This window comes from Sparus aurata, chromosome 2 (genome assembly GCF_900880675.1).
Source record: "Sparus aurata chromosome 2, fSpaAur1.1, whole genome shotgun sequence".
Lineage (NCBI taxonomy): Eukaryota > Metazoa > Chordata > Actinopteri > Spariformes > Sparidae > Sparus > Sparus aurata.
The window spans coordinates 11,413,104-11,441,082 of record NC_044188.1 but is presented as its reverse complement, the minus strand read 5'-3'; the positions used below and the strand labels follow the sequence as shown (position 1 = coordinate 11,441,082).

Genomic DNA, 27,979 nt, shown 5'->3' with positions numbered 1-27,979 from the left:
AATGACCCTTCGTAGAAATAGTATTATACCGTTAGTATGACTTTACACAGGACTGTATTCTTATAGTTAGGGTCGAAATGAGGCTAATTTTTACACCTTAAACCGTTTTGTACTGTTAAATAATGAAATATCAGATTTGATATATTCAATGTATGTCTTATGTATGTAAAACTTATAAGTACCTGATAAATAGAGTAGAGTAAAACGGAACATTTCCCTTTAAAAATGAAGTAAATAGAAGAAGTATCAAGTAGCAGTAAATAGTAATATACCAAATAAAGTAGCTCAAAACCTTTCTTAAATATTAAGAATTTTTTAAAGTTTGGCCATCGAAGTAAAATTTCACCATTTTTGTGTATACACAGTTTATGCTAAGCCTCACTGATTTCTTTCTTAAGCTAAAATGTGTTTCTAACATCCAAGAAACTGTACTTGCCAACATGTATTAAATTGTTGCAGAATGGTTACAATAATCAAATTCATAATAATCATATTAATAATAATTGATATCTCCACTAGTTTTCTCTTCAATGCAACCAGATTTATATTCTGTGCTGTATCAGTATTTTTATCACATAACAAGGAAGGATCCCAATTCATCCTTCTTAAACTGAATTTTCATCTTTCACCCATTCCTTCCCTTCCTTTTACTGCACTTAGACTATTTATCTGTTCTTTAATTCCTTCGATGTGATGTTGTATCCTAATCATCCTTTATTGTTTTTATTGCTTTATTCATTCCTATGTGTGCATGTATTCATCTATTCATTTAGTCAGATGATTATTTCTTCTTCTTCTCTCCCTCTCGTCCATTTATGTGATTTGAGCTGTTTTATCAATTGTATTCCTTTCACTTGAATGACTTATATTGAGTTTTTACATTTTCTGTTCTGCCCACTTGTTTCAACTCACATTATTCCATTGTTGACTGTTTATTTTGTAATCTTGTCTTTCCTGAGTTTCCTGCCTTTTGCTTGATTGTGCAAGCATTTTTTAAACTCTGTTTTTAAAGGTACTATATAAATAAAGTTTATTATTATACAGCACATAGACTGCACATTTAGATTTGAATGATGGATGGGTATAGTCTAAATGGCACTCCCGATGGATTAGTAAATTTTCCTGATATTACTCACACACTAATACATTTTATATGCAGGACTTTCAATCATAATCGTGTATTTTGTGGCATCGGTCCTTTAAAAGACACTTTCTCCATCACTGTACTCAACCAGTGTCAGAATGCTGGAAGTCACTCGGAAGTAATTTACCAATATTCCACAATCCTGATAGCAACCGATGATGAATTCGGCGACTATTTTTTCTGATTGGACAATTTACAGAGGCAGGGATTTTTGTGGCAGCTGATTGGCCAGCACCGCTCCTCCCGTGTTCTAGAGCGTTCTCAGTGAGTGTCGTTGAGGAGGCGCGGCCGCTCCCTCATCACTGACTGACAGAGGGGACCAGGACCTTTGGTGAAGCCTGACTGCGGTATTGAAACAGCTAACTTAACCACAATACGATAAAACGACATATTCTGATTGAACAGAGGTGAGTATACTAGAAAAATGATGTTTTATAGCGACTTTAACAGGAGGGAGTTTTGCTAACAACTGCAGGGAGTCTTCAGCTATCTATCAGCTAATTAACGTTAATACGTATATCATTCTTTAACGTAATCAACGTCAACGGCTGCTCAGTTTGCGTTATAATTTAAGCTAGCTTACATTTTTTAACATCCATCTGCTATCATTAAAATGCAGCTACACACAGCTTATGTAATTAATTAATGTTGCATGCGAACTTTTTATAATGTTACTGCGCATGTTGAAGCTAACCTCGGCGTTCATGTGATGAGAAAGTTGGTCGGGGAACGTGGCTAACAACAGGTATGAGGTGATGCTAACTAGCTGCATCTCTTCTGCTGCTGACAGTTCAGGATCTGGTTTGCTTAAAGTTGCTAAAATGGATAGATCTGCACATTTCCGTCTGTTGGGGAAGTGAAGGAGTAGTCCAGAAAGTTCCAAGTCTCCGAAAATATGGAGGGACACGCCCTCATGTCCTGAGGCTGCTGTTTGCAGCTGAGCTAATGATGCAGCACAACTTGCTGTGATGTCTCAGATTAGAAAAATCATCTCTCTAACCCCCCAAATCAAATGTCTTTTTAACAAATCTTAACAACTACTGTAGTATGAGCAGGTTTAAATGTAGTAACATTATCTAGAACATGAACATGCATGTTTCTCTGGTGTGCAAATTAGAAATGCAACAAACCTGCTCCCAAAAGACTCAAAGATCTCCTGCTGCATTGTGAGCAACACTGTAGAGTATAATTAAAACAAGCTCATCACAGGATCCTAGAACCAAAATTAATGCCTTCAAATCTCTTCTCTTTTTTGGACTGAGAAAATCAGTGTTTTGGCTTGATTTTCAAAATATTTGCCAGTCTTGTTTGATCAACTGAGGGTTTGTATGAGTAATTGTGTCAGCTCAAATTCACATTTTCCATCTTGAATCCAGAGATGTGGACTCAAGTCGTTGTGACTTGGCTGCGAGTAGCCTCAAGTCACTGTGTTGATGACTTGCAACTTGTATATAAATGACTTGAGACTCGACTTGTGCCGTTTTTCCACTGGCACTTTTGAGCCGAGTCATGCTGGCGATGGACCTGCTCTGGAGCAGGGCCAGGCCCGCCACACCCTGTCCCGCCTCCGAGCGGGCCACAGTGACATCTGACGACTGCAGCCAACCCATAGCAAGCACCCGTCTCCCAATAATTCTCAGAGAAAACACGTTTCATGTAATGTTGCTTCATAATAAAAGCTTTTAAAAGACTTTATTGTTGTATTGAATTAAACATGTTTTTAACTGAATTAACCTGACAACTTTGTTAGCGGTGATTCTTTGATGGACAAGCGTGTCATTGGTTCAAGACACAGCTTCAAGCAGGTGGCCCAGTTCTGACTTAAGTCATGATAACTTGTGTTCATTTAATGTATTAATTTTAGTTTTTTGTAGTCTGGGTGTCAGAGTCACATTCTTTCAGAGTAATGGGGTGGGAATTTTTTTTCATATTTGCGAAGAAGTTAAGAACACATTTTTAAAGTTCTTGATATTATATAGGCATATATAACTCACTGAATAAAAAAAGAACAAACTAACACATTTTTGTCATACTTTTTGAATAGGTTAGATATTTAGGAGGTAGTTATGTATCTTTTGCTTTTATAAAGACCAGATACTGCAGGTAAGACTTATTCAACTTGACTTGGATTGACCCAACCTGTAATTTTACTTGCCCAATAGAAAATGAGAAAATGGACAAATTGACTCGAGTCACTTGTCTGCCTAAATCTTAAAACCCTTTTTTATCACTAGAGCACATGACTCCCCTGCAATGCAGAGGAACTCCCTAGCATGTGAACTTCTGCCTGAGTTAGTTGTAATGACCTCCCTTGTGGCTTAACATTTGGCTAACATTTCAGTATACCAATGGTTTGATAAAATAGCAACAGTAAACACTGGGCCTGTTTCACTGAGTCATCTTGATAACTTTGATACCAAGTGAAACCAGGAATGAGTCTGTTGCTCTACAAATATTCGAGAGTAGTGAACCCAGCTCTAGTTCAAACTCTGAAACATTACAAACCCGATTGAATATAAATATCAGTAAATAGAATAGCATCAAGTACCGTCCTAGAGGCCAAGTTTACATATTTTAGCTGCTTGTTTTATCTGAAACTCAATGACATTCAGTTAACTGTCATGTAAGACGAAGAACAGCATCAAACAGCACACTGAAGAAGTTTGACATTGTTGTAAAATGACTCAGCTTTTAAGCAATTAAACAGCTAATATTTCAGCCTTATGATAACAAAATTCATCAAAATGGCAGTTCAGTCTGTTTATCAGGTGACAGTAAACCTACTCCTGAGTTAAAAACCCACTCATCCATGTTGTCTGTTGTTGCCATAATAAAGGCGGCCGTTTCCAAGCTGTCAAACATAGGAGGCTTGAGAACAGGTGCTGTGGACCTTCAGAGACAGTTTGTTTCCACTGCTGTTTGTGTTGCTCAGTCTCTGCTAATAGCATCATTACCCCATACTACAAATGTATATCATGGTAGCTAGCCGAGTGCTTAGAAGGGCTCCAGTTACTCATCTGTCATGTTTTTACGCAGATTTTCAGGGTTGGGCCAATATATGATACACAGCTGATCATTCTCATGTTCTCAGGAGCCATGTCGAAGGGACCAGCAATCGGCATTGATCTGGGCACTACCTACTCCTGTGTAGGAGTGTTTCAGCACGGCAAAGTTGAGATCATTGCCAATGACCAGGGAAACAGAACCACACCCAGCTATGTTGCCTTCACTGACACCGAAAGGCTGATTGGGGATGCAGCCAAGAATCAGGTGGCGATGAACCCCACCAACACTGTTTTCGGTATGAAACATTTTTCTCGTCAAGTATGCACAGTTGACTGTGATGTTTTAGGATACTTATTGTGTCTTTTGTCGTCTTTCAGATGCCAAACGTCTCATTGGACGTCGCTTTGATGACGCCGTTGTCCAGTCAGACATGAAGCACTGGCCGTTTACAGTCATTAATGAGGGTTCACGTCCCAAAGTCAGGGTGGAGTACAAGGGCGAGACCAAGAGCTTCTACCCGGAGGAGATCTCCTCCATGGTGCTGATTAAAATGAAAGAGATTGCAGAGGCCTACCTGGGGAAGGTACGCTTTTATTTATGTCTATTAGGAGGGGATAGATATTGTTGTATAAATAGACTAGGGATCTGTGAGCTGTGTTTTAATTTAACAACTGTATATTTAATGTTAAATAAGTCTCATTAATGTGTCATTAACTGCTGTAAATTTCCACTTTTTCCTTCTTGTAGACTGTCACTGATGCTGTAGTGACAGTGCCTGCCTACTTCAACGACTCTCAGCGCCAGGCCACCAAAGACGCAGGGACCATTTCTGGGCTGCATGTTCTTCGTATCATCAATGAACCGACAGCTGCTGCTATCGCTTATGGCCTGGACAAAAAGGTACATTTAATAGTTTAGGCTACAAGATTCAGTTTTTATTTTTACCTGCCTATTTAAGAAAGTTTTCCATCTGTGATAATTTATGTTTAATCTGGATAATGTAGACTTTTATGTGAGATTCTAAGAAGCCCCGTATAAGTGCCTGCTGCAAGTAATTTAAATCATTTAAATTACAGGTTGGAGCTGAGAGGAACGTCCTCATCTTTGACCTGGGTGGTGGTACCTTCGACGTCTCCATCCTGACTATTGAAGATGGCATCTTTGAGGTAAAGTCCACTGCAGGCGACACGCACTTGGGAGGAGAAGACTTTGATAACCGCATGGTCAACCACTTCATCTCTGAGTTCAAGCGCAAGTACAAGAAAGACATCAGCGACAGCAAGAGGGCGGTGCGTCGCCTGCGCACGGCCTGCGAGAGGGCCAAGCGTACTTTGTCGTCCAGCACTCAGGCCAGCATCGAAATCGACTCTCTGCATGAGGGAACTGATTTCTACACCTCCATCACCAGGGCGCGCTTTGAGGAGCTGAACGCAGACCTGTTCCGAGGAACCCTGGAGCCTGTGGAGAAGGCCCTCCGCGACGCCAAGATGGACAAAGCTCAAATTCACGACATTGTCCTGGTGGGAGGTTCCACTCGTATCCCTAAGATCCAGAAGCTGCTGCAGGACTTCTTCAATGGAAAAGAACTCAATAAGAGCATCAACCCTGATGAGGCAGTGGCCTACGGTGCAGGTATAACCTCTCAGTGTCCTTAAAAAAACACATTTTCTCATTAATCAGAGTCAGAATGCCTTTATTGTCATTGTAAGCTTTAGAATACAATGACATTAAGAGTGCAGCTCTGTTTGGTGCAACAACAAGATCACTGGATATTTAAACATACTGACAAAATTCTAAATCCACTGAAATGTTCTGCAGCTGTCCAGGCAGCCATCCTGTCAGGCGACAAATCTGAAAACGTGCAGGACCTGCTGCTGCTGGATGTGACCCCCTTGTCTCTTGGCATTGAGACTGCTGGAGGAGTCATGACTGTTCTCATCAAGAGGAACACCACTATCCCCACGAAGCAGACCCAGACTTTTACCACCTACTCAGACAACCAGCCTGGTGTGCTCATTCAGGTACGACCTCTATCTTTTAAAATAATAATTACTCTAGAGAATTTTAAATAAATCTTTATTGATGGGTTGATTTGACGTTTAATCTGCAGGTGTTTGAGGGTGAAAGGGCCATGACTAAAGACAACAACCTTCTGGGGAAATTTGAGCTGATTGGGATCCCCCCTGCACCCCGCGGGGTTCCTCAGATTGAGGTGACCTTTGACATTGACGCCAACGGCATCATGAATGTGTCTGCGGTCGACAAGAGCACTGGAAAGGAGAACAAGATCACCATCACCAATGACAAAGGTAACCTGAAGAAGAACTTAAATGATGTAGCTTAATTGTGAAATTGTGGTACTCAGCCTCGTGTTCATTTGAATTAAAATCCATCAGGTCGCTTGAGCAAGGAGGACATCGAGCGTATGGTCCAGGAAGCGGAGAAGTACAAGGCGGAGGATGACGTGCAGAGAGACAAGGTTGCTGCCAAGAACGGTCTGGAGTCGTACGCCTTCAATATGAAGTCCACTGTGGAGGACGAAAAGCTGAAGGGAAAGATCAGCGACGAGGACCGAGAGAAGATTGTGGACAAGTGCAAAGAGGTCATCAGCTGGCTGGATAGAAACCAGGTTTGAATCAGAATTATACTCCAGTTTTAAGGGGGTGAACTGATTGTGGCTAGATTGATACTTAAGTTCCCCTTCTTTCTTTCTTTCTTTCTTTCTTTCTTTCTTTCTTTCTTTCTTTCTTTCTTTCTTCTTTCTCAGTCTGCAGAAAAAGAGGAGTTTGAGCACCAGCAGAAAGAGTTGGAGAAGGTGTGCAACCCCATCATGACCAAGCTGTACCAGAGTACAGGTGGGGTGCCCGGAGGAATGCCAGGGGGGTTCCCCGGAGGTGGCGCTGCTCCTGGAGGAGGAGCATCCTCCGGCCCCACCATCGAGGAGGTCGACTAAACTAAACCAAACCTGCTTGAGCTTGTTCTTTTTCCTCTTTGAGGTTGGTGTGAGGGGTGTTCACAGTAAAAATATCACATTTTATACACAGAAGCATTAACCACAATGTTTTGGGATTGCGTTGATATTTTTTCTATGCCATGCTAAGCCAACTCCTCGACTGTGGCTTTCCTGGCAGGCGGTCTTTTCAAGGGCCTGTTTTGCGTTCAGTTAAACCAGTTAAAAAATCATGTTTGCATTACCACAGTGTGCTTTTCCTTTTGAGGTGCCAAAATGGTCAGTATTACTCAGCACTTGCAAAATGAGAGTAAATAAAATATTCTATTGAGAATTGACTCATTGCTCATCTTTTTATTACTTTGATTATAACAGATATGATGACATCTTATTCTAAAATCGACTTTAGGTGTTGACAATGTGACAACATCACGGTTATGCTGAGTTCAGGTCATTTCTAATATGGCCATTTATTGTGTTTTTAGTAGTTTTCATTACATAAATCTTTTTCTATAAGATAGCTGTTGATTTATAATTTAAATACACATTCAGCTGATTACTGCACTTGAGTAATTCACAGACGTTTCACCCTCCCAGGAAGATGTTTATCACTATTAAACACACGTCATTCTGTTGTGGTTTCTCAACAGACTCCAAAGTACAAGAGGCTTTATCAGCTCCAATCCTGGTGTCACAGTCAGTCTTTCACACTTCTTCTTCCCTGCATTTTATTCACCTTTCAGTAGAGAGACAATACAATACAGACAACAGTCTTTTTTATCATTTATTTTGCTTATTCATGAAGTGTTTGGAAGGTTCACAGGGGTGTTGATTGGTTCCTCTCGGCCATAAATTATGGACCAATGCTGATTTGTGTATGTGTGTTTGTTGATGTCTTTGGCAGGTCAGCGTGAGTTAGAGTTTCTTGGGCATTCGTGCATCCGGTAGGCACACATGTAGAAGATACCTGGAAGAGAACAATCTGATTATTATGATGATGAACACGAGAATAAGGTATACCTGTTTATTGACATGATGAGATGCATACCTGAGAAGAATGTGAGCACCACCGCCACCCAGCCCATTATATAGGACCAGGAGAACCGCCAGCTGCCATAGCGTTTACCATAGTAGTTCACTGTCACTCCTGTGTAGACAGCCATGGCCAGCAACACAAAGAAGCCTGCACAAGAGATCAGAACAGAAGTGATGAGGGTCTTTAATGTTTGAGAGAGGCTTGTGTATTGTGTAGGTGAACAGATGAGGAGCTCACAGGAGATGAAGAAGAGGATGCCGGCTGCAAAAGTCTTGTCAAACCCGTCAAAGGAGGAGTAGTGGATGAAGGCCATGACGCCGATCACGATGCCGATGAAACAAGCCAGCAGGGAGAGGATCATGAAGGCCCGGGTGGCATCCCAGTAGGCTGTGGGTGAGAGGAAACAAAGACATTGTAAGCCAGGACAGAACTGAACAAGGAATTCAGAATCAGGGCTCCAGGATGTGACTGTTGTGTTGCACTGGTGCGCCTGCAATTTAGTTTAGTTTTAAACACTTAAGGTTATCACAGTTATCTTTTTGTGTGTGCTGTGAGTTAGATAAAGAGAATCTTTTGAACATTTGCACATTTATTTCTTTTTTTCTATCAATTAAATAACACAAGAATTATGCACCTAAATGAACATATAAGGCACACCAGAGCAATCACTGTAAAAAGTCAGTCTGGAGCCCTGAAAATCATATTTTTTAAAAACTTTATTTTCAACTATAATAACCCTAATCCTTTTTATTTTTTATTGAAAGAAAAAAAAAAGTCAATTAAAATATAAATAATGTCTTTTGTTGGCTGGGATTTATTTTAGAAGGGGCAATTGATGAAGCACACGCTTGAAGCTTGTTTCATGCTTTTACAGCAAAGAGTGTGAGGAAGTTTTTCTCTTTCCAGAGCAACACTTTAGGGGATTAATATAGTGTAGGATTTGCATCTAATTTGATGAGTAAAGCTTAGAAAGATAACGAAAAAACAAACAAAAAAAACTGTCTCCCACTATGAAAAAAAGATTTCTTGTGACATTTGCAGGACAGACACATGATATCATCTCCCTCACCCATATTTAAAGCCCAACAGGAAAGTACTGTAACCCCAGTGCTCATCAGTGTTAGTGGCAAGGTCACGGCCTGATTGTCAGCAGACTAATACATATAAATGAGGATCTGCCTTGTGTGGAAGTCACCCGCCTGGTGAGTCTTACCGATGCTGTCTGTGTGTGTCATGCATTTCCCGGGCACACAGTACCGCCACAGGCCCTGGTGCATGTAATTGCTGGAGTGACGATACTGCATCCAGTAGTCAGTTGCCGTGGAGACAATGAGGAGTATGTTCCCTACTCCTGCGCAGAACAACCCACCTCCCATGAAGCTGTACATCCTGCCAAAAAACACTGACTGACACACAGTGAGAGAAAGCAGAGCAGGTCACCGGGCCGCTGCAATACCAATTACAGCAGGGACTTCCTGTTACAGAGTGTGGAGAGACACTGGATATGAATAAAACAATATCTAAATGCATTCAGCAGGGTGTCACATGGACAGTAAAGCTCAGTCTGACAAGTCATTAACCTCTAACACCAACAGGCTGAGGGATTGTCTATCTTTAAAACCACATGTTGTTAAGAAATTTGCTTTGAGTTCTTTTAAAGACCACCAGGTTTCCAAAGATACCAAACATGCTTTGCTTAACTTTAGAGAAAAGTGTGAAAAATGGTGCAACACACGTCTATATTTTCATTAAAACGTGATTTCTGTGGGTACAATCTTTCACAAAATGTGTTTCCCAACATGCGACTTTAAAGGAGATTTACATTGAGAAATTAAAAGAAACTATTTCAAAGAAACAATCTATTTTAAAATATCAAAATATTAAACAGGTATACATCCACTCATCGATTTTTAACGCAAATGACCTACCTTTATCTTTTATCCTGCAGAAAAATTCAGAGATTCCAATATTTCGGGTTGTCAAAGCACACAGGAGCCCGATATTGCCCAGAGTGGCAGGAAAGTTTTGTTTGTGTGCAGGAAACCAAGCGAACAAACGGGCTGATGGAACAATGGAGCGTGCTGAGCCACGACCAATCACAGAGGATGAGTTTTGTGTTTTAGGGAATCTGCTGAAAATACAAAACTGTTAAAGCGCTGCGCACATCTCGGTAATTCTGATGACACAGGGCTTTTCATTCAAAATGCTGCACAACCACACGCAGTAAACGCACGGCCTGCGGGAGGCTTACCCTCAGCCAGGGGCTGGAAAATATCATTTAAACAGAGATTTATTTTAAGCGGTAAAAATTTAAAAACCGAGTCCACTGACATTTTGAATTATATCCCAGTTGATGTGCTTTGGCTAAACCCTTCTCTCTGTTATGCTGATGGAAAAAGCAACATGATTTTCTGTATATATCAGGCCTTTTAATACAACTCTTTGTGCCGCCTCGCATACAAAATAATCACAATCAATTCATATTTTCTTTAGTATAAATGATGAAAACACAACAGCAACTGCACTCTCTGCACTTAATGTCTTTCGATCTCTCATAATAACATCGGAAAGACAAATTGAATCCATTAATCTTACATTTAGCCTCATATTTTAAAGTCCCTGTCGTTTCATTGGCACACAGCCCAGAGGACTCTATCTAATTACACGTAAAATAAATTGCCCAGACATTTGTAAAAATTAAACATATGTAACAGAGAACGTGAACACAGCCAACAGCGTAAATTAACAGGACAAGATGTGTAGGGTTAACTTGGTACAAGCTGGCAGGTGGGCAGATGATAAAAGTGTAGGTTTGTACAGTTTTTAGAGAAAATTATCTCTGTTGCAGCATCTTGTAGTGGGAGTAGGATTGGTCAGATGGGTGAGAACATAACATTCAATTCTCTCCCTGGTGTAACTGGTGTAGTATTCTGCACATGGAGAGGTGCTGCTGTGGAAAGAGTCAGGGAGGGTTTGTTTTTAAATCAGGAACAGGATCAGAATTACTTACACACACAAACACGTACACATGTATGAGAAACAAACATGTTTTATATGATTTATCAAAAATTACATCCAGGGTTGGTCTTATTAAGGGCAGTAAAGGTTCTGCAGACGTAACAGGAGCTTAAGAGACCTTGAGGGAACGTCCTTTAGTGATGGTCCCCTCAACATTCCAGAACGTTCCCTGAAAGTCGACAAATGACGTCCCTCAACTCTTTACAGTTTCTTGCCGTGGACGTTAGAGAAACATTGTGTAGAAAACAGAGTCGAGAGAGAACGTCCTCTTATGACAGTCTGTGTTACCCTCTTCTGTGTTTCCTCCTCCTCCTCTCTTCTTCCCTTCGCTCAGGTGCTGCTCATCAGGCACTTAGCCCTGCCCCATATTTAAGGGAGGGTGGAGGAGAAGGAACTGTTTGCGTCTGATTACCAAGCAGTCCTGACCGTTTGAGTGGCTCTGTCTTTGTCCTGAGTTGTTTTTTTTTTTTTTAGTCCTCATTTTGTGGATTTGTTTGTTAGTTTATTTTATGTAGTCTTTTCTTTGTCTGGGGAAAGAAGTTATGTGTCTTATTTCAGTCAGGCCTCTTAAAAACTTGTACCATTGTATGGTGTCTTCATTTTAATGTTGTGGGTCACAAGGTAGAGCCAGTTGATTTTATTGTGGTCTTCACAGTCCCCCTAAACGTGTACAGAACATAATGTTCCTTAAAAAGACACCAAATAACATTCTCCTACCCTTTTAAAGAAGTTAACATCAGACCCGTCTGGGAACAATTTGTAGACTTTGGGATAAAAAAGAAGAAACTACTTACATTTGAGAGCAGAGTTACTCCAAAAAAGTTTGCCGAACTAGCAGTCTCCACATTCATCCGGCCAATAAAAGCAGGTCCGCTCACTGGTTAGTCTGATGAATCAATCAGAATCAACTTTTATTGGCCAAATATGTTACAATACATACAAAAAAGTTGGTTTAAGTAAATTATGTAGAGATGCAAATGACTCAAATGGGAAAGGTTCGGAAACTTCACTATCAACTTAATTTATACTTACTTTGACACATTTCAACAAGTTGTAACAAGAGGGCATTTTGAGATGTCACACACGTGTAGAAAATGAGATTGATTATGGCTGAATTCACATTTAGCTGATTCACTTTCAGGCCTGCTGGTATTGTACATGTTGGCTCACTCTCCCACTGTTCTGACTTAATTTTGGCTCTGCTCTATGAAATCAGTGCTTTTCAGAGAATGACTAAGTCTTCTGTGAAAAAAAAGTCACAGGACTATTCGATGCAGCTGAATCATCTGCTACTTCCTGACATCTCTCTGAGCTCATGCTCGCAGTGTAGAACCCTAGAAACTTGAAACTTGTAAAATCTTGGAGTTAATCTACTCCTCTGATTTAAGCGGATCTCTTTGTGAATAACATTAAATTTCACACAATGTGCGGCTCCTGTAAGTCCTAGATGACCAACAGAATCCAGTGCATTTTGCATCACAGTCACCCGGCAAGTCTCAGGGATGACCACTAGATGGGGCCTTTTATTAAGTCTTGCAGCAAAGTCTCTGAATCATGAGTTTCTGATCACGTTTGAAAGGATCACAATGTTAATCCTCCCTAAAATGACGATTATGTGTTTATACCTGCTCAGACAGATAATCATAATTGTTCTCTAAGTCTGATCTGACTTCAAACTGCATTTCTGTCATCATTCTGTCCTTATTAACCCAGAATGCCCTACCTGTTCTCAATTCTCTTCACTTGAGGCTTAAAACTTTGTCTTTTTCCAAATTCTATTGAGCACTAATCCGTCGTAACTTTTTGTGTTCCCTTGTGATACCTTTATATCTTCTGCCTTTTTCGGTCTTATAGAAATCACTTTGAACTGTTTTGTTGTCAGAAGGGATTTACAGCTAACTTTCCTTTTCTGACTCATTTTGGACCCAGTGATGTTGACGCCAGCAGCTCCTGATGAGTTTATCGAATCAGTGGTGTAATAAAGCCCCTGTGGACGCTGAGGCTTTAGTTAACAATGTTTTTGATCCTAGAACTGTTGATCTTTACTCTTGGGTTTGTTTCTTAAGTATTGGTCAGGGTTTTAGTTGTACTGCTAATCTATGCTCACTTTTCTTGCTAGTTTTTTTATTATCTCGCTCACAGTAGTAGTTTTTTATAATCACTGATGGTCGAATGTCTTCAAGTGCATTTACTACTTTACTTGAGTATTTCCATTTTCCGGTAGTTCCACGACATTTTGGAGGCTAATACTGTACTTTTTTACTCACTACATTAGTATAACTGAGGTTACATGTTGCGTCAGAGCCAAGTGAGTGCATGTTTAAATGAACTTATTTTATTAATGAACAAAAACACTGAATCCAATTATGAGAAAAGTGCTAAATATCAGATCTGATAATTGGAAGTATACATCATACAGTTTATACAGTACATGTAAATATAAGAATAATTTACTTCTTACTTCTCAAGTACAATTCATATGTGTGACCTTCACTTTTACCAAAGTAATATTTAAACGCAGTATCTTTACTTTAACTCAAGTTTGACCTTTGAGAACCTAATACAACCCTGTTTATAACAGCTGGTAGTTTACTGATTATCACACTGGCATTCCTCTCAAAAATATTTGGATACATATTTATAATACGAACTCACAACAAACAATTTAATTTATTTTTAAATTAGCTGAATGAATCCATCATCTTTCCACATACCTCCTGCAGAATATTCCCCTGGAGCGTCTGTGCCTCTGGTTAGGAATCACTGTTTGAGATGATTTTTTGTCATTTTGACCGTCAGATGTGGATGTTAAAGTCGTCCTCCACTCAAACATTTGATTTGCTGAGTGTTTCTCCACTTGAATGTTTGACCTTCACTGTGCGAAGTGATGTGCAGAGTTTGAAATCTTAATTTAAACTTAATTTGACATCTGAGATGATTTCACTTGTACATCATAATGAGTTTGAAGGCCAGTCATGGTCCGATATGCGCTGGTTACAGTTTGATGTAGAGACATGAGTGCAGATACACTGACTGACACTGGACGTTACAGAAGAGCTGGTGAAAGGTTTGTCCAGAAAGTTACATTTTTGAAATACATTTCTGTGATTTCACAATGTCTATATGTTCCAGTGAAGAAGCTGTAAAAGTCATTTTAACTTGGTTCAACTTCTTCTTCTTCTTCTTCTTCTTCTTCTGTTTAACTTTTCTTGTTGGAAAATCACACCAAACATGAATTATTTAAAAGTTATTTGTATTATTTATTAGAAAAGATAATATTTATGTATTAAAAGTGCCTGAAGAGGATTTTTTGCTGTAATGTAAATGAGTGAAAAGAGTTCCTATAGCACAAGTGGAATGTTGATCCACTGGTGTGGATGTGAAGTGGCCTCAGTTACAGACCGTGGCTGGTCGAGCTGAGCTGTCCGTGTGGGAGGGCGTGTGCAAACCACTGAGACTCTAATCCGTGCTCCAGGCCTGAAAGCATAAAATTGTAGAACCCTTCTAAATTGCATAACCCCTTCAAATTGCATCGGATTACCATTATCCTCCGAGCCTGGTGGGACCCAGTGTGTGTTTGCCAAAGGCAGTGCAGTCCAACGCAGGCTCCACACTACCCCGCAGCCTCCCTGCCAAAATACTGTAGTGCTTTAATCCACGAAGATCTGAACACAGGAGGCAGATGAAGGTGCAGACGTGAAGAGAGCCTTTATTATATCCCATCGCTGACACATTTCAGGAGCTGCATAGTGAGATGAAGGTTAGCTCCTGTCGTTAGGCCATATTCACAAACTTCTGGCAATGCTGTAATCAGAAGAAAGCATCAGGTCTTACACATTCTCATATCAGAGAAGTCATCTTAGCGGGAACATGGGATAACAATCTCTGAGTTCACTCAGACCTCAGGGACGTCTGATGGAAAAACTGGAGCTGGCTCGTCTATCTTCTTTCTATCTGCCTTCCACGGAGACCAGCATTATTATTCGACACACACGGGTCTAATGGAGGTTTTGTTCACTTGGCTAGAGTAGTTTGTGCTGGAATTATTTCAAGACCTCTTCAAAGTATGTGCGAGTCTTTGAACAAATCAAACACGACTCAGAAACATTATTTCAATTGAACAAGAGTCAATGAGGCCGAATTTGGCATGTGACGGCTGTGATTTGTGCTAAATGCTAAAAAAAACATGTCAACATCACAGTGCATGCTGATATTTAGCAGGTATAATGTTTACCATGTCCTCCAAAATAGTGTTCCATGTTAGCAGCAAAAGAGGCTGATGGGACTATGGTGCAGGTGTTTGGGTCATTACAGAACCCAGGAACTATCACGGAAAACAAATCTTATTTCTTTTTGAGAAAATTGTGCACTACAGTTAGACTTTTGTGTGCTTCGTTGTGCTTAACACCTTCATAAGGTACTACCCTTGTACCCAGTTGGTTTCATTTGGTCATGCATGACTAGGCAACCGACTCTTTTGGTTCTTTTGGGTTCAGAGTCATGGTCTGGGTGTGAATGTGTGATAGACCTGGAAATGAGGTAGCCACACAGCCTTGCTTCCAGTTCCCCTGCATCCCAAAAAGCATCTTCCCCCATAGACTCACATTGTAAAAGAGGCAGCTCAGAGTGCAGTCAAGGTCAACTATGACTCTCTCTATCATGAATTTTTGATCCGTGGAGGTTGTACACTCGTACATCTTTCCTTGAGCCGGAAAAATGGTTAAAAAATTTGACAGGGCAAGCGGGAGAAACTCTACTGCGCATATTCACATAGAACTAAGAAAAGCAGGGTCGTTACATCACTGAATCTTGCTTTGGGGGCAGACTGTGGTGACAGCTGTACTGAAGTCAATCTGAGATGCACAGAGAAACACACTGAAACCCAACATATCTACGTTGTGTGACAGAGGAAGAAACGCCTCCAGAAGATTGAAAGAACACACTTCAGAGAGTACGATAACCACACATCGGCCCACAGCCTGCCACTCTTCTATTATATCACAAGGAAATTAACTTAAATGCTGTTGTGCTTAACCTACAGTATTTTTCCTCTATGTATGATATTGTGATACATTTATATATTTGATAGCACTTCATCATTAAAATAAACAATCATATATTCATAAAAACGTCAAGTTTGCAGGAAATTAAACTTTATTTAAAATGTGTTTGACTGTTAACAAGCAGTTCAATGATTTCTTTATTAACAATTTATGAGCAACTGTTTATTGGTAAGTTTCCACTGATGTTCATAAGACTTGGTTCACAAATACTGTTCATTTATACAACATTATCTTATATCAACATTATTTGGATGAGTTGCAACTGATGTTTTCAACATTTACATTGACTTAATAAATGTTTTTATGAACCATTTTTATTGTTTCTTGACAGTAAAATGACTTAACTGAATCTGATTAGGTTTAAATTGACCATTTATCAGTGGTGGTTATTATAAAGTGTTACCCATGTAGTTATTTTAAGCATAGAAATAAGTTAAATAAATGTGAGTCAAAATTTGCCATATATGTTGCTTATTCTATTATTGGTTGTGCCAAAATGCAGTGAAATAATCTTCAACATTTTCTCGATGTATGGGTGACCTCAGTGTTTCTAACATCCTGGCTACAGATGCCATGATCATAAAACCACTAAGTTGAGATGATGTATATACACTCGGGGTCCTGGATGTCATAAACGCATTAGACAGCATCTTCTTTAAACATAAGGCTGCGCTGTGTTGGCAGCGCATGTTGCCCTCTGTAAGAAGGGAGTATCAACCATGATGATGATGGGATTGGATGGAAAATGACCACAGTTATCCCAATTCAGGCGGATTTATTGCAATACATCTGATTGATTTTGAGGTGTTTCAGTCTGGACCAAAGTGGCGGACCAACCACAGGACTGACATTACCATCGAGCGGCTAACTTAGCTAAAAAAAAAAGCTTTTATTCCACGATAATCTGAATTAACTCACACCCAGACAGAAGGATCTTTTTGTAATAAATGTTTTATTGGTCAGTTTAAAAATCTTACTAACACACTGGTGATCTATAGGGATACCACAAGTACACAGTCACACAGGGATGAGAGATCAAAACAGTAACACACACACACAAACACTACACACATGCACTATCACACACGCACACACACACACGCACACACACACACACACACACACATACCCACACATACTGTATGATGGTTTATTAACACATTTTCTGCTTTGTGTCTTCTCCAGTCTTTCGTGAAACGCACACATCATCATGGTTTCATGGTCAGGAGAAAGCAGACGATACATTCATTAATCTGCTGTACAATAATTTCGTACTTACATTTACTTCCCACTGCCGAAAAAATACAGTATTTTTAATTTTTTTTTAAACCCCGGATCAATTTTTTCTTTTTTAGCAATATATCTGATCGACATCTTTTTTAAAAAAAAATTGCAAAGCTGTCTATGTACACGGAGAGAGGGTGAAGCAAATCACAAAAAATAAAGATTAAAGTCATTAAGGTAAGATAATACTAGCTGTGAAAAAAGGCAGAGAGCTAGCCTTGACGCTTTCCCTTTAGTCTTCAGTTTTTCACCATGGCAACGGATTGATGGTTCGCAAAGACTGGAAATTCATGGAGGAAATGTGACTGGCATCCGTTTACATGAGGCTCTGAAAGGAGACAAAGACAACACAGGAGAAACAGTTGGAGACCGAGAGAGAGATAAACACTGGTGATGTACAGAAAGACGGACACGGTCACACTGTTTAAAGCATGGCTTACTCTTAGCTTGAGGGCGGATATGATATAGATATTTTTTAATCTTCTTTCTCATTTTTTTCATCTATAACCACATAACACTAGCAAACAGCTTAATAATAGTGGCTCAACAGGTGCGTAAGAGACCAAAGTCCTTCATCAGGTCATTTTCTGATACCTAATGAAGGTCCTTATAAAGAAACGTTACTATTATCAAAACATGTACTCTTGATCTGAAGTGAGGGATACAGTATGTCAGTAATGAACAGCGAACACCACATACGTCAGGCTTTGATATAGAAGAGCCAAGTCAATCTGCTTCTCTGAATGAAAAAGAATAACAATTTTAAAGAGTAGTTTTATGACTAATCCTGCGCACATATTTCTGAGTTTCTTTTTAGACCCCAAAACACACCAGGTAAAATGACAAATATGAACTTAGAAAAGTGCCAAACTATCATCTCCAAATGTTTTGAAGTGAAGCTGAGGGTACTGCGCATATGGGAGAATAGCCAGAAGGTGGATTATGTTGCAGGGGTGGTTCTCAAAGTTTTTCTGGACATTTTGACACTTTTTTTTTTCCCTCAGTTGTGAAAACATTACATAACTGTCCTCCTCGTTATAGTTTGCTGTCTCTGCTGTCGAGCAAACTGCAAAAGTATCATAGTCATCTCTCAAGACTACAGGAGGTGAGTTTCATTCTCGACAGACAGATTTTGGGCGAAGCACTGTGTCACTTTAATGATTTAGTTCGTCTTTACCTGTGGAAGCATGTGTACTTTCTTCCAGGTTCAACTCGGAGACAAATGCAAACTTTTGTCGAGTCACTATGTTCGATAACTACTTTTGTCTACGGGAAACTTTCTGACAGGCAGCTCACACCGCCCTCAGTTTACCGCTGAACCTGCTGTGACCCTCACTATTCACACACTCTGTCTGTTCAGCAGTTCCTTCTGTACGTCTAGACATACCTCATCTCTCCTCCGGCCAGTGGTGGAGTGTCGAGGAAAGACTCCTCCGCCCAGAGACCCGTAGCCTGACATCTGCACCTTGGGCAGGAAGTTGGACGTTCCATACGGGATTATATTCTCATCTGGGGATGACAACAAATCAGGCAAAGTTACAGCTGTATTTATATAGGTTAAACCCTAAGTGAGGGAGCAGGCTGGAAATAGACCCCCCTGCTGCTAAAAGCAGAGCTACGACTATGAGATAATAAGTGTGTATACACTGGTGGCAGCTGGTGCTTTCTAAACTCAGAGGGATTTGCATGAAGCATCTATGTGGGTTCCAGCTGTTGAAGAAAAATGTCTGCTGGGATAGAAACTGTTCTTTTATCATCCGTTGGTGACGGATACAGAGGTGAGTGTCACATATCGCACTCACCCTGCGACGGCCACTTTGTAGGTCCTCTCCTTTGTGGTGAGAAATGCTCTCCCCTCCTCGGAAGTGTGGGCGAGTCGCTCGCCTCTTTTCTTTCGCTGTCTGTTCGGCTGCGGCTCAAAACATCTGCCAACAGCTGCAGGGAGTCGTCTGTGGTGGGAGGGGCAGGTGGAGGGGGGAGCTCTGCAAATGATTGATAATGGGTGATTAATAAACTAGAGACAGTGATCTGATTTAAAGGAATAGTTTGATATTTTAGAAAATATTTGCTTTCTTGCTGAGAATTAGATGAGAGGCCTTTGCCCAAAACATGAAGCTCAGACAGCAGTTGGTTAGCTTAGCATAAAGAACATACCCATTCATACAGTTACACATTCACATTACACATCAGAAGAGCCACCGGGAGCAACGTAGGGTTCAGTATCATTGCCCAAGGCCACTTCGACACTTAAACTGCACTGGCCGGGAATCGAACCAGACCGTGACCAGTTGCCAGGCAACAAGAGGAAACTCCTGGCCAAGAAAGAGCCTGACAAATAACAGACTGTCACTTCCTGATCTACCCGATTGGGAAAGCACACGCCTGAGCGTGTCCATCATCTTTGGCGCCCAGGTACAGCAACACCACTCAGGTGGAGGGATGCATTTCAATCACTGACAGCTATACAGTTAAGCCTGTACACATTATACAAGCATTATAAGTGTTTCATTTCCACATCATGTGTTTGTCTGTGTGCAGGCTGAGAGCTGCCCCGCCCCCTTGCACAGCGCACCACATGACAGTCATGAAGTAGTGAGTATACAGCAGCAGTATATAAACATAGCAAATATATAATTAATATTTGAAATTGAGTAAATAGTAATATTCCTCATTCTTTTTCCCCAAACTAAAACAGATGTGTTAAAACAGTGTGTCATACCTGCTTGGCTGTGTAGCTCTCGTCTAGGTGGGCCATCCTTGGGCGTTCTCTTCTTACCCCTGGATCTGTGCGCCGGCGCTGCGGGGCTCGACTCGACAGCACAAGCCGGAGATTGTCCTGACAAGAGAGCACACTGATGTCATCCTCGGGAAACTTAGAGCAAACTAAAGTACACTGAGCTGCACTTTGAATAAATGTGACATGATTTCCATGTACAAATCCTTTCTGTTAGGTAACATCATAAACTAAATTATACATGACACTGTGTGGTTGTGCGCTGCCTCTTGGGGAGTCACTTCCAAAGATGTGAGACGTTAAACTGAATCTGAACTGACCTTTGCCGAGGCTTTCTCCCTTGAAATCTTCTGCCCACTGGCGGGTGTGGTACGCCTCACCGGTTTCCCGGGCCTTGCTGTTGTTGGTAAACAGATCCGGGTTGGACTGGGATACCTGGGAGCCTGACTGGTGACGAGTCAAGAGGTCAATATGCTGCAGCCGCGGACTCTCGCTGGGCTTGTGAGTGTCTTGCTGGGGGGAAGATGTCAGCGTTGCTGCGTATGACAGCTCGTTCGGTTTGGAGGGCAGACTGGAGAGCTCCTCCCGGGAGGCGTCCATCAGGTAGGTTCTGGCAGGCAATGGAGGACACCAGTCGTCATCGTCCTCCTCAGGGCTACAAGGACGGACAGTGAGTAACAGCGGCATGAGTGTGCGTCTCGGAGGGAAACAGTCAACACATAAAACCTCTATTTATATAAATAATAAATGTAATTAAAACAAGACAGAGTTTACAGGCATGCTAGCAGCTCTGTGTGGCTGTACAGCAGAGCTTTGTGCGAAATATTAACACCGCTGTCCATCTAAGTTAAGAGTATTCTAACAATTTTTTAATAACCACTAAAAAGAACAGCTGAATGATGATTACATGACTATCTAAGGGTGACCCGTGGAGTTTTATAGCAATGTTTTTAGGTGGATATCCATTTCTGTCAATGACTTCGGACTATTAATCTGCGGTCATCCGTCAGCAGTAAATCACCAAGAAAGGCAGCGGAGAAGAAGTCTGCCAGGAAGTAAACACCAATACAAACAATGCAGCTCTCATTATAATACAAAAATATTGCTCTGTGACCGTTTGAGTTGCATGTCAATGATACAAAAATATGTGTACTGGGGAGATATGAATTGAGTGTAAACAAACAAAACTCCGCAGGGCTCCTTTAAGAGGTCAGAAAGTTATTGCAAATCAGCCTTGGGGGGACACGAATGTTTACACGAGGGCTGCAGGATATTGGAAAACAACATTGAGATATATTTTGGTTTCCTGCAAAATATATTGCGATTTGGACCATGTAACACGCTAAATGTGAAATATGAGCGGAATACCTTGACACCGGTATGGATTGAAGCAAGCAAATAACAATCTGGTTCCTATTGAAAGTGGAATCAAGATCGAGTTAGAGACAACGAGCACCTCCTCCGTGATTTCTGTTGTCAGCTCGGGTGCCGTCGGCGCTAATTTAATGATGGACTTGTCATTGAAAATAGAAAGTGCTAATCCACACTGTCAGATGGTGGCTAATGTCATTAAAACGGACACGGCACAGTCAGAGTCGTCCTCCGATCCCGCCCCGTTATGGCCGCCATCTAATCTGTCAGAACTAGTTAGAGGAGACGCCCTCCCTCTGTAACCCCCCCGAGCTCAATCTACTCACTGCCTGCAGAGACAAACTGCTGTTAATTCGAAAACTCCCCAGACTCCAAACTTCACTCAACTTTTGTTTGACAGCCTTGGCAGCGTTACAGGGCAGGTTTGATACCCAGCCGCCTTAACTCCCTCTGTCATGTAGGTGAAGGCCTTAATGCTAATAATAAACCCACCGAGCGAATGTTAGACTCGGAGAAAACAGGGAGCTCTGATCTTAAATGGAAAAATACATCAGATGTCAGTCTCACCTGCGCTTCTCCTCGTCTCTGTCTGTCTTCTTATCACGTCTGTCTTTGTTGGCAGGCAGAGGCAGCGACAGAACATCCACCCAGGTGAGAGGAGCAGACTTGGACGAAGACCCGGTGGACCTCTGCTTCACCAGTTTTTCTATAGAGAAAAAACAACACGTCATATAATCTACAAGTTGTAATCACGCCGGGGCTGAAAGCGCTGTACGCTGTAAAACAATAAATCCTCTCTTCTCTCCTCGTTCTGCCTTTGAGTGCCTGAAGGAGCACTTGACCCTCATAATCCCTATATGTTGTTAGTTACTATATGTTCCAATTCAGAGCTTAAAGGCGAGGTTATTATGTAAAGGACCCTCTTACAAGAGAAGTCAGAATGCTGCCAGACAGAAAAACACGAGGGATAATAACGTTTTTAAAAGAGTAAAATCAACTAAGAAATATTCCTTTATTATTGTTTTTATTGATATTACGTCATTTTAATTAATTAGTCCATACATGCCCATATATACTCTACATCCTAGCGTTTATATCTCCCTGTAACCACGCTGTATGAGCTTTATTTATTTATTTCGTGGTCCATCTTCTGCATTCTGGGGTCTTCTTACAAAATCAAAATAGATTACAGAAGCAGAAAACCCTCACCGTTGCCCTTCTTGGTGTACTGGAGCTTGGCGTACTCAGACCCAGACTGTCCAGACTGGATGGTCCACTGGTCCAGGTCCTGCTCCAGCCCCACCAGGCCACCGTTTGCCAGGACGGGGTTGCTGCTGTACGGGTCCGGGCCCTGGGTGTAAGACGCACTGGAGTAGGTGTCGTAGTACGCCAGCAGGTCGTCCTCAGCGGTGGTGTTGATGGTGCTGTAGATGGGGCTGTCGTTGGACGCCGTGCTGCGCTTCTCCGTCTGACTCGGGTAGTTCACGATGCCAACTGCTGAACAGAGACATTATCCACTCAGTACTCGAAAGATGAGTCATTTCACCAGACGGTCAAAGTGGGAGCGCGCTTACAGTTGTAATATCTGTCAGAGTCCAGTTTGCCAGCGCAGCAGTTGACAGATTCTTTGCTGTGAGCGAGGTTCGGAGTGGGCCAGGAGTCGGCGAGCCAGGGGTAGTTCCCCATGTTTGATCCCAACAAGCCGGGCCTGTAGAGACAGCTGAGATTATGTCAGCGCTACGTTTTCTTCATGCATAAAACAAAATGCCATCGGAAATCCAATCGTAATCTTTCATTTACCCTCCATTGATGATTCCAGATCCTTCACCGTGAGCGAAGCCAACTGGAAGAAGATGAAGTTCTTGGTTATGAATCTTGTTTTACAGCAGAAACGATTAAGGCTTTAGTGGCATTTACGAGGCATTTTTCCCCCCTTTTAGTAATCCCAACCTGTTCCTGACACTGCACAGCTGGTCCACATTCGCACAATGCCAGACGACAAACACAAATTCCTTTTTTTATTCACCTCTTTTATTGCTTTTTATACTGTGCATGTGTAAGTGTACCGGACAAATGTGTTGATGGAATAATCACAAGGCATCCTGGAGGGGAATTTTATAAATATACAAACACAAAGCGTTTGTCTTCTCATAGAATCCATCATTAACTACAGAACGTATCAAACAATCATTCAGTACGGTGATATGTCTGCTGCTGTGGTCTTGACTCATATGGAGATAAATTCCCTCGTCTTCTTTGACTAAGACCGAGACACTACTGAGTCAAAATGCTGCAGATTCTGACTAGAGACCGAGACACTACTGTGACGGACAGAGAAATGGAGAAGTGAGGGCAAAATTCAGTTGGCTTGGAAACAAGACTTCCCAATTCCTATGTAGAGTTTAAACTGCTTTTTGTAAAATCACCATCGAGAGGCTGACAAAGACTCTCTGAGCGGCAAAAAAACGAAGTGAACGAAAACGTATAAATCTTAATTTCAAGTTCACACCAGAGAGGTAAATCATTCTGCATCATCCTGGGAATCAAAAGTAAAATCAAAACTATTTACCACAAACATGCTGTTGCACTCTTCTTTTGTATAATCATGTTACTTTCCTTTAAGTAAAATTCACCAGAATCAGGTAAATAAGTCTGAAACTTTAATTCTTCTGCAAGAGGACCACCCTATTTTTGAGGTCTCAAAGTTGGCATATATGAGCACAGTGACTGTTAATTACACATTAATAAAAAGTAATCATGAATAGTACATCCCTTTTCTGCCCCTAAATCCTGCACATTGGACCTTTTTAAGACTTCTTTTCAAAAGATTCACTTCACATGAAATATTTTGAGCTAATTTATGCCCCATTCCAAATAAACAGTTTTTCACACATGGGGTTTATGTGTCCCAATTTAATCAATACCCTCTTAAAAAAAAAATACACTATTGACCTACATATCAGAAGTAAAAGGCACTCAACGGATCCATGTTTAAAACGCAGATGTCATTTGATGAATCAATGTGTCTTCTACTGTGGCTCTGGCCTCTAAAATTAACAGGATGATAATAGGATCAATACTAAAAACTGAAACAAAGTGATCTTCGGTCATTAGCGTGGCGGTGATATCAAATATTTATGTAAAAAATCAAGTGTTTTTCCTGAAGCTCTGTGCTTCATTGAGTATTCATGAACACGGACAAACATCTCTCAACGTCAGAAAACAACTGATGTGTTTATGTGCTCATGTGCCGAAGGGCGTTTTCTAAAATAAACCGCATGTAGCGGTTTACATGCGCTTCAGTATGTTTTTTTCTTTATGACTGCTTTGAAAACGACCCAGTGGGGATATATACATTTTAATTAACTGAACGGGATGTGCAGTGAGAGTGTTGATGTGTGCGCTTTGCTGACTAAAAACTAACAACTGAAAAACATTCATCACTTCTGCAGCTGCTGCGCTCTGTCATGAACTTTTGTCACTGCCGCTTATCGAAAACTAAATCTGATGGTTTGCAGTGCAACAACTGGAGCTTTTTCTCTTTCAGGAGCTTTATAAACATAATGAGGAAATTTGACAGAGTGCGTCTGAAGGTGTCGTAAAGTCATGTCATCGGGCCCGTTTCGTTCTCTAAGGAGTAATCTGCCTGACAAAAAAAAGTGCTGAAATCTCTGGAAAATGTGACATTCCAAAAATTCAACGGTATACGTGATATTTTACAGTTAATCCTTTGAACACCTGCCATGATGCTTAAAACCCCAGATACCACTGCAACATCAAAGCCTGTCCCGCTCACCTGCTGGCGTGTACGCGAAGGACGTGGTGTAGTGTCCCAGCTGCTTCCTCCTGCGGTGTCGACAGTACATCCAGCCGCTGAAGCCCATCAGCACCAGCCACGCCGCCACGCCAAGGCCCGCGATGAACGCCGGCTGCCGGATGACGTTTGTGATCTGCTCCGATATGCTGAGGCTGCCGCCTTTCTTCACGGATGTGGAGGTCTTGTCAGTTGGGAGAGCTGGAAGTAAAGTTCAAGACAAAATGGAGAGCTGTTTCATAACAACACAACACCAATCTAGTAACGGATTAAAAGGATGGTTTGACATTTTGGGAAATAAACCAGTTTACTTTTTTTTAATAATAGGCATAAATAGCCTGATGCAGAGTAGATGTAAAAATAATCATCTTGAAAGGCTAATTTAAGACTCAAACATGTTAAGTGGCTTCACTGTGGGGTTTTTTCGCCTGGGAGGGGGGAAAAAATGTCTTTTGACAGTAAAGGGGGCTGACTGATCTGGGCTAGTGGAGACACTGCTTCTGTAAATCCACATAGTGATGTTTTTGCAGGTTGTTAGGATATAATGTGTTAATGACTAAGCTCTCGATGTGCTAGTGGGAGTATCATGTTACCAGCAGACAGAGCCAGGCTAGCTGTTTCCAGGTTTTTATGCTGAGCTAAGCTAACCAGCTGCCGCTCTCAGCCTCATATTCGCGGCGGACGAGAGAGCGATCTTGATTTTCTCATGTAACTCTCAGCAAGAAAGTGGATGAGTGCATGTCCAAAATTGATTCAAAACAAGAGAAATGCAGCAATTGTCTGCCAGTCTGGCACCAAATCTTATTCGTTATGACTACTGAATACACGACAACCCAAGTATATGGAATACAGACTTAATAAACTCCTCTCCTCACTGACACTCTTTATATTTTCACACTCAGAACATAAGTGTTGATGACGCCTCGGCGGCTAAATCACTCACTCGACACAAACATCACTCTACACACAACATTTCACCTGCTCTTAAACCACTGAGAGAGCATCTCGCCATATTTCTCTATTTGTAGTAGCTGTGACAGGCTGAGTGACTCACTGAGAAGCAGGCTGACAGGCGGGCTTTGAGCGCCCACACCCAGGCTGGTGACAGCAGCCACCACCACGGTGTAGCGGACGTCAGGCAGCAGGCCCGTCAGCAGGATGGACAGAACGGCTCCGTCCACCGTTCGGTTTATCTGGTTCTCCCGCTCCAGACACCACACCTGATCGGCAGCAGACAGGGAGGTTAATGTTTGAATCTTTAGAGATATAAACACATAAAGACATTTAATTTCTCCAGCGCGAACCTGGGGGGAACAAGACGTGGCCCGTCATTATAATAACACAGACTCAATTTTGTGGCGATGAAGCTTTATCTGGCGGCACGCGGCGAAGAACGACGGCAGAGATATCGCAAAGATTAGAGATAAAAGGGTTGTCAATGCGATGACAGTTAAAAGCCAGGTTTAAACGGCTGATGTGGCAAATATACGTGGCTGCATAACTGCAGTAAAGACATTTACACATCTGTCGACGATCCCATCCACACCTGTGTTAAAGGAGCACTATGTAGTTTCTGAAAAGTATTTTATATTTACAATATCAATGAAGTAATGCAAAGTTAGAAACAAGCGCTGGAAAATAAGGCGAAAGGTGGCAGGGTCCGCCACATATAAACAAAGCTGCACCTTTAAGGCGTCAAAGATCTCTAATGTGTGCCTGACAAAAAAAAAATGTAATTACCACATTAAAATCCTTAAAATCACTTCTCTCTTACAGTTTATGCAAATATTGTTGTCTCCTTCACTGTAGCGTCCATTCTCAGAGTTCGTGCACCGCAGGCCTCAAGTTTTCCACGTCACACTTCCATCAACAGTCTGCTGACATTAGCCACATAAGCACCACCAGACCACGTACACGGCCGCCAATAAAGCCGAGCAACGGTGAAATTAACTGCCTATTAACAAAGCTTTTCACTTGTGAAATGAGGAATGTGTTTTTTCTCCTGTCTGGAGTTGCTCGGTTTAAAACGTATAAAATTAACAGGAACATGTAATTAAAGTTTCTAAATAAAAGCACTCGTGCAGAATATTGGTGGTGTTGGTTGTGGTGCTGCCGCTGGTCGAGGTGGGGCGAATTTTCACGTGCTCTATTTACAGCTGGGTGATTTAATCCACAACAATTTATCACATTTTCATAGAATGATGTAAATAATGTAGAGTATTTCATTTTGCCTTCGAGCGCTTTCGTAAATGGTCTTAGTTGCCTTCTGCCTCTGGTATTATCTGCATAATGTACAATGAATTAATGTCTAATTCATGAAGATTTTCCGATGAAAGCGTGCAACGTAAAACTGTTCCAACATTTGCTTTTTAACAATGAAGTCGCTGGAGGCTTTCACAGAACACCGTGTGCCATTTTCGACAAATTGAATGTTTAAGGGGATTAGGTAAGATCCGTGCCTTCGGCTGACGAGCGCCGAAAGGATCTAACGTGTCATGATCAGACCTGCGCAGCTTTCTCATAACTTTCCACACGCAGACACAGATGGGGAGAATAAAT

The 27,979-nt window shown here is 41.4% G+C and overlaps 3 protein-coding genes and 1 long non-coding RNA gene across 6 annotated transcripts in view; 2 read left to right on the top strand and 2 right to left on the bottom strand.

Annotated features, from left to right (window-relative positions):
• Positions 1–1,403: 1,403 nt before the first annotated feature.
• On the top strand, positions 1,404–7,438 carry hspa8b (heat shock protein family A (Hsp70) member 8b). Its single transcript, XM_030397437.1, has 9 exons — positions 1,404–1,551; positions 4,236–4,445; positions 4,528–4,733; positions 4,898–5,050; positions 5,227–5,782; positions 5,969–6,171; positions 6,261–6,459; positions 6,547–6,779; positions 6,918–7,438. Exons 2-9 carry the CDS (start codon positions 4,241–4,243, stop codon positions 7,101–7,103), a joined length of 1,941 nt encoding a protein of 646 aa, XP_030253297.1. The 5' UTR covers positions 1,404–1,551; positions 4,236–4,240; the 3' UTR covers positions 7,104–7,438.
• Positions 7,439–7,870: 432 nt separating this feature from the next.
• On the bottom strand, positions 7,871–10,214 carry lim2.3 (lens intrinsic membrane protein 2.3). Its single transcript, XM_030397450.1, has 5 exons — positions 10,065–10,214; positions 9,350–9,542; positions 8,374–8,523; positions 8,149–8,283; positions 7,871–8,067 (listed from the first exon to the last, which is right to left on the bottom strand). The coding sequence occupies exons 2-5, from the start codon at positions 9,522–9,524 to the stop codon at positions 8,006–8,008; spliced, it is 522 nt and encodes a 173-aa protein (XP_030253310.1). The 5' UTR covers positions 9,525–9,542; positions 10,065–10,214; the 3' UTR covers positions 7,871–8,005.
• A 6,936-nt stretch (positions 10,215–17,150) lies between these two features.
• LOC115575175 (roundabout homolog 2) overlaps positions 17,151–27,979 on the bottom strand; it is a 57,387-nt gene continuing 46,558 nt past the window's right edge. The window contains exons 16-26 of one of the 3 annotated variants that reach the window (XM_030407025.1): positions 26,475–26,640; positions 25,403–25,621; positions 23,407–23,449; positions 23,181–23,326; positions 22,816–23,103; positions 22,174–22,312; positions 20,556–20,890; positions 20,221–20,337; positions 19,304–19,483; positions 18,889–19,010; positions 17,151–17,829 (exon numbers count right to left, since the gene is read on the bottom strand). In XM_030407025.1, coding sequence (XP_030262885.1) covers positions 17,818–17,829; positions 18,889–19,010; positions 19,304–19,483; positions 20,221–20,337; positions 20,556–20,890; positions 22,174–22,312; positions 22,816–23,103; positions 23,181–23,326; positions 23,407–23,449; positions 25,403–25,621; positions 26,475–26,640 — 1,767 coding nt within the window. In that variant the 3' untranslated portion in view covers positions 17,151–17,817. The remainder of the gene's footprint in view (positions 17,830–18,888; positions 19,011–19,303; positions 19,484–20,220; positions 20,338–20,555; positions 20,891–22,173; positions 22,313–22,815; positions 23,104–23,180; positions 23,327–23,406; positions 23,450–25,402; positions 25,622–26,474; positions 26,641–27,979) is intronic. The other 2 variants (XM_030407031.1, XM_030407033.1) reach the window with 2 other exon arrangements.
• On the top strand, positions 19,811–20,431 carry LOC115575190 (uncharacterized). Its single transcript, XR_003982640.1, has 3 exons — positions 19,811–19,913; positions 20,040–20,093; positions 20,197–20,431. It is a non-coding gene; the product is annotated as an uncharacterized LOC115575190 (long non-coding RNA).